At 41.5% G+C, this 8,401-nt stretch overlaps 1 protein-coding gene across 1 annotated transcript; it reads left to right on the forward strand.

The window, feature by feature from the left end:
- Positions 1-2,001: 2,001 nt before the first annotated feature.
- LOC147858982 (putative E3 ubiquitin-protein ligase LUL2) lies at positions 2,002-3,852 on the forward strand. Its single transcript, XM_087326571.1, has 3 exons — positions 2,002-2,399; positions 2,485-3,016; positions 3,297-3,852. Exons 1-3 carry the CDS (start codon positions 2,020-2,022, stop codon positions 3,447-3,449), a joined length of 1,065 nt encoding a protein of 354 aa, XP_087182697.1. The 5' UTR covers positions 2,002-2,019; the 3' UTR covers positions 3,450-3,852.
- The last annotated feature ends 4,549 nt before the right edge of the window (positions 3,853-8,401 follow it).

Raw genomic sequence — 8,401 nt, forward strand, 5'->3', positions numbered from 1 at the left:
TACATAAGAGAAGCTACAACCTACACTATGTAAAGCTTAGATATATATTTGAGGTCACAACTCATGGGTTTAAGTTCCCCGTCAACACACCCTCTTGTCATGACATGATGACTATTGTATTAAACATATATACAATTGCTATTTTATGTTGATGCTCATGATAATAATGATGAGAAGCAAAAGCAATACTACAATAAAACATCACTTTTTTATTTGTAAAACATAAATCCCCTTCAAAAAACCAAATTAGCTTTAATATCACACTATTGCTTTGTAGGTCATCCAACCACCAATATGACATGGATACACCTTCCAACCCTCCCATGCACTATGTTTTTCTTAGGTTTCGCAAAATTACCTTATTGGCTCATAGTCCTCAAATATTGGGTCAATTGCCTTTCAAGGCCACAAGAAATTTGAACCCTAAATTCCAGGTACATGTTTGATAAAGATTCAACTTTGCAACATTTGATAGTGTGGTTCCATTTCCAAGTGGTGGATCTCATTTATGGATATTAATAGTTTGAGTTCTAGAATGGATTTGTAGATCATCTTCCTTATAGCACAAGCAATGAAATGACATCTCCATTATGGAAATTAGTAGTTCGAGTTCTAGAAGGGATTTGTAGATCATCTTCCTAGAGCCAAAGGAAGCGAAAATGATAGTAGCAAAGGTGTTTCAAAGAACGATGTGTGAACAAATGTACAAGGTAAGATTAGAAAGCGTCTAAACATGTTGTATGTAGTCTTTTAAAACTAAGATATGCACTAGGGGAACAATATATACATATAGTCTACAACATAAATCTCACAAACATGCTCATCTCAAAATGGACATTGCATCCATATCACAAGATGAAAGCAAACAACAATTTCCTTGATTTGATAGATGGGGTTAGGGACGTGTCTCCATAAAGAAGAAGAAGAAGAAGACGAACGCCGATGTCTATGATGGCAACGAGAAGAACGAGCGATAGAGAAAAGACAAGCAAGCAGACGATGCAAAATGGCAAGGGGCGCCCCTGCTCATTTCAAAGCGGTCGCATTGATATGATACGGGGTAAAGATGCATGCGAGTGATACATCCGTGTGCGATTCATCAATGGGGCAGGAGGGGGGCAGGCAGGAAGCGCAGGTTGTTTGCTGTGTGTGTGTGTATCGGGGCAGAGGGGTTGTTGACGGTGACGACGAAAACAGACAAACACGCTCGATATGTGTATGGGGTATGTACGCACAAGGGTTGGGCGAGCAAAACACGCGCATGCACACACACGCACACACACACACACACACACACACACACACAAAGCTCGGTGTGTGTGTGTACGGGTACAGAGGGGTCAATGAGCAAAAGGCAGAGACAGAGATAGAGATAGATATAGAGACAAGAGAGAGGTTATGGATGGATGGACATTGGTCAGAGGAGAAGAAGGCATGTGTTTTTTGTTGTTGTGTTTGAAGAGGAAGAGGAAGAGGAAGAGGAAGAGGAAGAGGAAGAGGAAGAGGAGGTGGTTTGTTGGTTTGTTGGTTGGGACTCACACATATCGAGCCTTTTCTCTCCCATTCTCCTTCTTCCTTTCCTTTTCCTTCTTCTTCTTCTTCTTCCTTCTTCTTCTTCTTCCCTTTTGTTGGGTTCCTTCTCCTTCTCCTTCTCAGGCGAACCAAGCGAAAGCAGAGCCAATCAAGCTATACCAGGTCTTTCCATTGAACCTACCTTCACATTTGCCTTATTACATGGTTCTGTATAACCACTGTTGTTTGGTCTTTCTTGCCAACATGCCGCTTCTGCTTGTTATGCCCGCACGATTCTGCTGCAAACTAATAATGTCTACACGAGTGTGTTCTGCTTGGTTTGCTGCAGCAAACTCGCAATGGTGATGTCTGGATATGTTATGTGATCAGACAGTCTAATTCTAATTCACACGCCCATGGAAATGAGATTTCTATCTACTACTACCATGTTAGTCCATAGAAACTGAAAGTTCATACGCGTTTCCTTCTCTGGAATTTGGTAGATCTATGGGGAATGCTCAGGGAATGCGCAGGATATGGAGAAATCATCATCATCATCATCATCGCCAGGAGCAGAACCATGAGGGCAGGCCCGTCCAAACATCTCCTGCTGATTATTTATCTCAGTATTACCCATCGCAGCAACCTTACCAGGATGGCTATATTCGAAGCAGTGGCCAGTTTGTCGTCAATATTCAACCCTCTGCATTAACCTACATGATGAATACTGCCCCGCCAGTATCCATCCCTGTGCTTGAGAATCTGAAAGCCAATACCATAAAGAACGATGTCAACCTCAGGAAGTCGACACTACGGCTCGAGAAAGATGAAGAGAACCCGGGATTCTACCTGGTTGCCTTCTCTTTCGATGCCATTGCAGCTGGATGGTCAGTAAGATGATTTTTGTGCCTTTTGCATCTCTTCAATTCACGTATAAATCACATGTCTGAAAGGAACCTGATATTTTGCTAGGATTTGCATCTTCTTCCTTGCCAAAGAGGGCGATCGGTGCAGTCTGGATGCAATCAAGCCAGAATTGTATACTCCCATTCGCGTTCCCTTCGACAAAGGATTGGGGCAGAATTTCAGGCAGGAACCTGGAACAGGAGTGAATCTGTCCCTTTTTGATGAGTCTGAGCTCTCGGAGGAAGGGATTGGAGACATCTTTCCTCTCGTTGTGAGAACAGAGACAGTGCCTAAAGTATCAGATTCGCACGAGTGCTGCGCCCCAACAGATGAAGTACCCCTCAATGCACCACTTCCTGACTGGGTTCATGCGCAAACTACTCATGCCACGTTGGAGAAAAAAGAAGATGAGTTCGTCGTGAAAGTTGTGAAGCAGATCATCTATGTGGATGGCGTGAGGTATGAGCTGCAAGAGATATATGGCATTGAGAATGTTGATTGGTGTGGTGATGGTCCTCATGGGAATGACTCGGGGAAGGAGTGTGTTGTTTGCTTGTCGGAGCCAAGGGACACGACTGTACTTCCTTGTAGGCACATGGTAATTTCTCTCATTGCTTGTATATACTAATCATAACTTCAAGTTAATGCATTCCATTGGTGATGGGTTGGCTGGTTGATCAATCATTTGTAGCCTATTATGGAACCTTAGTAACAATGATGATAATGCAGTTGTGTTTCATCTGCATAAATGCTAATCAATAATCGATTATGTGGATGTAAACGCTAGGATTACGATTATTTCTTGTGTTCTTGTGAGTTTATTGTATGCATTGTGCTTTCTTCAGATATGATATGATTTTATTCTTTCTTTGGAATAGTGCATGTGTAGTGGATGTGCGAAAGTTTTGAGGTTCCAATCGAGCCGCTGCCCAATTTGCAGGACACCAGTGGAGAGGCTGTTGGAAATTAAAGTTTCTAACCGAAAGCAAGCTGATGAAGCTACAGACAAGAGCACTACGAGACCAGATTAGAGTTGTAGTCTGGATGTTTCTTATTTACTCTTATAAAGTATATGGCATATATGAAGATTGGTGCCAAATCTCTATATCATTATTCCTACATTGTGTTACTGTTCATGACAGAAAGTGCTTCAATGTGATGTTAAACTACCATTTTTCTCTAATCAAATGTGTGCCTGTATGCTCTAAGGGGAAGAAGATTGTGCCATTGATAAGTGAATTCTCTTTGGATCAGACCCAATGACTCAACCTCACATAGAAGAGTCGGTGTGGAAAGTATATCGAACAACCATAACTGCGTTCACGGATTTGGGAATGTGTATGTATGTATGTGCACATGAAGTTCCCCCAATGGAACTTCATATATATATATATATATATATATATATATATATATATGCCTCTTGTAAGAACCATGTACATGTGAATTGTCTACTTTTTGTCTGGCAGCCATTTTGACTAATTATATTGCGGAACTACCAAATCTCTATAACTTGTTGGATATACCACTATTCTATAAATTCTCTCCAGTGCTTTGAGTGCTGCTCGAAGGAGGTTGCATCAGTGATAGTAATGTTACGATCTCTTTCATGGAGATGGTATTAGAGTTCTAGTGACCATATGGAATGATGAGAATTGTTGTTGTGAAAGAAACTGGGTTAGTGTAATTTGACCTTAAGCCATGTATCAAATTAAGAAAGATAGATACTCTACTTAATCTTGGAAAACAGGCAGAAAAGGTATGAGTTTCTGGACTCAGTTGGATCTTCATTTAATCCAATCCCCACAATGTCATGCATGCTGAACTTTGTCTAATAACACAATGGCAAATGCAATGTTAATGGACAAGACCACACATATTTGCAAATGAATAATGACTATCGTTGATCAAGTTATCAAGCAAGAGTTTTTGAAGATTGGCTCAGGATCTGGATTAAAGCAATCCATCAAGGAGGTAAAGACTTGGTATTTAACTATTAAATTATCATGAACAAAAGATTGGTTTGGTTATGGCCAATTTAATACAAAAGATTAGATTATGGGTTGAACATCATCACAAATGAGCACTAGGTCAAGTTGATTTGGACGAAAAAAATCCATTTGTCAATGATTAGGTTACATTAATAACAATTATGGAAGAAAATTGACTTGATGAGAATACACTATATTTTTGTTTTGTGATATTCACGAAAGCCCTTGGCACATTATCAAGGAGTGAGCTTTGGAAAAGAATGATATAGATCAAAGCACAATTGTATGAGCAAGTTAGATATCGATTGAAAATGAATAGTGGTTTCTTGAAGTACTTCTTGAGCAACATGGAGTTAAGTAAAGACATCCATCCACACCTTTTGGTTTATGCATTGATAAACTAGAAAAAATAGTAAAAACGTTGCTCGAGAAAGATTAGCTCACTAGAAACGCATGGGAGAGTTTATTTTTATATTTCTCGATGTGGATATGTTGTGTTATTCTCATATACTTTTGATGATATGCAACACGATGTATTTAAATCATTCTGTTAAATCAATGGGCTAATTGCTAACATGGACAAAAAAAATAGCCTTCATCCAACAATGGTCGTCCTCTCCCTTTCTTCAATCAGTCGGCATCCACATAAGATGGAACTATCGCGTCCCTACAAGGATTTCATACAACCAAGACTCTACCTTACTTTTATATTCCAGGGAGAACAAATACAAGTTGTACAAAACTTCAAATACCTTGGTACTAATGTTCCATCAAGAAATAGGGGGAATATCTGTTACGAGTCTAGACTTCAAGTGTGTTGGAATAGTTAATATATATTTGAGAATCAAGGCAACCAAAGTGATACTCTCGGATGGGGAAATGAGAAGGATGTTATTCGATGCTATGGTGGTCTAAGTCTTAATTTGTGCAGTGGAATTGTTTGGTGTCCATATCTCACTTAGTGCATGGAATAAAATAGAGAATATAAAAAATTTGCTCTTACATAGACAACTGAAATTTTAAATTGTGAACATCTTACAATGTCATGTAATTAGAAATGATTGTGCTCAACCCAAAGAGATACTAACATTATAAAGAATATATACAAGTATATTGCAAAACTGAAGAATATACATGATCATAGATTATCAAGGCAAGCTCGGGACATTGGGTGCAAGGTACATAGAACTAATAAGAGCAAAATACTCTCAGATGTATAAGTTTTAAGATATTGAAGACATCATGTGATGTTATGAAGTATGGTCTTAGAGGAGATGTCAGCTCTCGTTCAACACAAGCGCGATCATGTGGGGTACAATCCATGCACTCTCTCATTATGATTAAGTTGGAGACATTCAACAAATAGTTTGTGAATAATATACAACCTATTAAATAATATACAAATGAATATTTGGGGAACTAAACCCCTAAAAGTAATATGTTGTTGCATTCACCAACAAACCCTCCTTCCCACCATCCCAATGTTAGTATACGTTGTATCAAAATATTATAATGTATCAAAACAAGCCTCTAACATATTAGGATTCTTGTATTAGAAGGCTTGCTCACACTGAACCAACAAAATTTAAGGCTCCTTAGTTGCCGACAGAAGTTTCATAAAGTTTACAGGCCAAATACTTGAAGGTTCATGGCACATGGTTGCAGCGAGCCTTTGTACTCCATTCGAAACCAAAAACTTTTACAATGACCTATACCATAAAATATCTAGATATTGGTGATTAAATTATACATACTCCAGGAGATATTTAGTGTTGATTGTAATTACTTATATCATAACTCCATATCCCTCTTCATAGATGACTTGTATATTCTCTGTGTATCCAAGCTCGCCTTTTATCAAATTAGTATCTTCTTGTGTGCGCATGATTGTTGTTCAAATGATGCTATTACACAATATTCTTGTGTTAATCCTTAGATTATCTAGGTTTTGTAATTGTAAAGTGTTGAGAGACAAGCTCAACATTGGCCGGATCGGTTGGAAACCGGTACACAGATCGGTGCATAAACTGAAAGGCCATTAGAGAGATATTCCTCGTAAGGAATAGTCTTGGGAGTAAGAGTCGAGGCTCATTTATGAGTAGTCAAGTACTGTCAGTACTTGTGTCAGCCCATTGTCAGGGCTTGTATAAAAGGTGCTCACTGAGCATGATGTATGTATAGAGTGTTAGTTTTTTGAATTGTTTTCCTGTGTTTACTCTCTCTGTCTCTCCCGTGCGTATTGTGCAAACCTAAGCTTTCCATTAAACCTGCATTTTTCTGTTGTTCGGTTACCTATATTGCTTCCGCATGTAATCTTTCACATGGTATCAGAGCGAGAGGGTTGAGAACCTCTGCAACCGACTTTGCTTGAAGGAAAATCAACGAAGAAGAACAAGAAAACCGATGGACAGAGGAATGGCTAGCTTGCTTCCGACGGAGAAGCTCGACAGAACCAACTACGCATCTTGGTCTTACAAGATGCACCAGTACCTACTTGGGCATGGTTACTGGAGCTATGTCGAAGGAGCGAATGACGCGGCACCCGAATCGACACAGAAAGACTTCCCGGCGTGGGAACAATCGGCGAGTAGAGTGTTGTACTGTTTCGCATCTTGTGTGGGTGAACAACTATTAAGCTACATTCAGGATGCAAAAACGCCGAAGGGTGTGTGGGAAAATCTGAAGAAGATCTTTGCCGCGAGCACCACAGCCAGGAAGCTTCAGCTTCGACAGGAGTTGAGCAACCTATGACAACGCGATTTGTCGGTGGCTGACTATGCCTCGAAGATCAAGGACATCTAGGACTCCTTAGCTTCCATCGATGTGAACATCAAGGAAAGCGAGATGGCCTAGGTCTGTCTCGGGGGTTTGGCGTTAAAGTTCGGAGTGTTCCGAACTGCCGTGCGTACACAGGAGAATACGCTGTCGTTTTTCGACTTACAGTCGATGCTCCTTATAGAGGAGAACCACGTGGGTGCATCGACAAGCACGTATGCTGATAGCAAGATGCTGTACGTGGAGGGAAATAGGCCCCGTGGTCATGGCGGACGAGGCGAGTCGGTACGCAATGGAGGCGACTAACGGGATCAAGGAAGAAGGCACCGAAGTGATGCAGACAACAATTCCGGACCCTCCAGAAACAGGGGGAGTCGAGGTGACGAGAACCGGCAAGGGAAATCCGCCGCGGAATGCTGGTACTGTGGCAAGAAAGGCCACAGGGAGAGCGAGTGCTGGAAAAAGCGCGCTGATTCGGAGAGAACCAGGTCTGGATTAGGTTTCTGACAAACTGACAAAGGAAATCGGCAATGATCGCACTACGCCGAACGATCCGGAGAAGCTGGAAAAGGGTCAGTCTTCGTGACAAGACACAAAGCAAACTCAATGAAGCAGACCACCCCGAAATCGGACGAGGTGTGGTATGTCGACTCTGGCACGTCAAATCGCATGAAGAGCCATAAGGAGTGGTTCTCGTACCTAGAAAAACCGATGCAACCGGGAGTAGTCGCAACTGGAGACGACACTCCGCATCCGATCACGAATGTCGGTGAAGTTCCCCTAAGCCATGTCGGGCAGAACTCATGAACGTGCTATACGTACCGACAATCACGAAGAACTTGGTGTCGGTTGGACAGATCGTCGACCAAGGGATGGAGGTCCGGTTTACACAACTTGGGTGCTTCATTGAGGAAGAAGGCCGTGTTATTGCGCAAGGGCGTAGAGAAGGGAGGATGTTCATCCTCAACTCTACTGACGGTGGCACCGCAATGTTCGCGAAGGGACAAAAAGTCGAGTCAGACATCGACTTATGGCACAAGCAGATAGGCCACGTCAACTACCAGCGGCTTCAAGACCTGCAATTGAAACAAGTGGTGTTCGGATTGCCCAAATTAGTGGCCGGAAGGCACAAATTTGTGAAGCCTGCCAGCTTGCAAAGCAACACCGACTTCCTTTCCCCAACGAGCGTAACCGGAGCCAGAACAGGCTCGACTTGA

This window comes from Azolla caroliniana, unplaced genomic scaffold (assembly GCF_043228905.1).
Source record: "Azolla caroliniana isolate FFs.n. ecotype wild unplaced genomic scaffold, voAzoCaro1.0.p SCAF_10, whole genome shotgun sequence".
NCBI lineage: Eukaryota > Viridiplantae > Streptophyta > Polypodiopsida > Salviniales > Salviniaceae > Azolla > Azolla caroliniana.

Coding starts and splice junctions, on each gene's coding strand:
- LOC147858982 (XM_087326571.1), top strand. CDS start 2,020: ATGGGGAATGCTCAGGGAATGCGCAGGATATGGAGAAATCATCATCAT. Junction 2,400..2,484: donor GATGCCATTGCAGCTGGATG/GTCAGTAAGATG, acceptor ATATTTTGCTAG/GATTTGCATCTTCTTCCTTG. Junction 3,017..3,296: donor TACTTCCTTGTAGGCACATG/GTAATTTCTCTC, acceptor TCTTTGGAATAG/TGCATGTGTAGTGGATGTGC.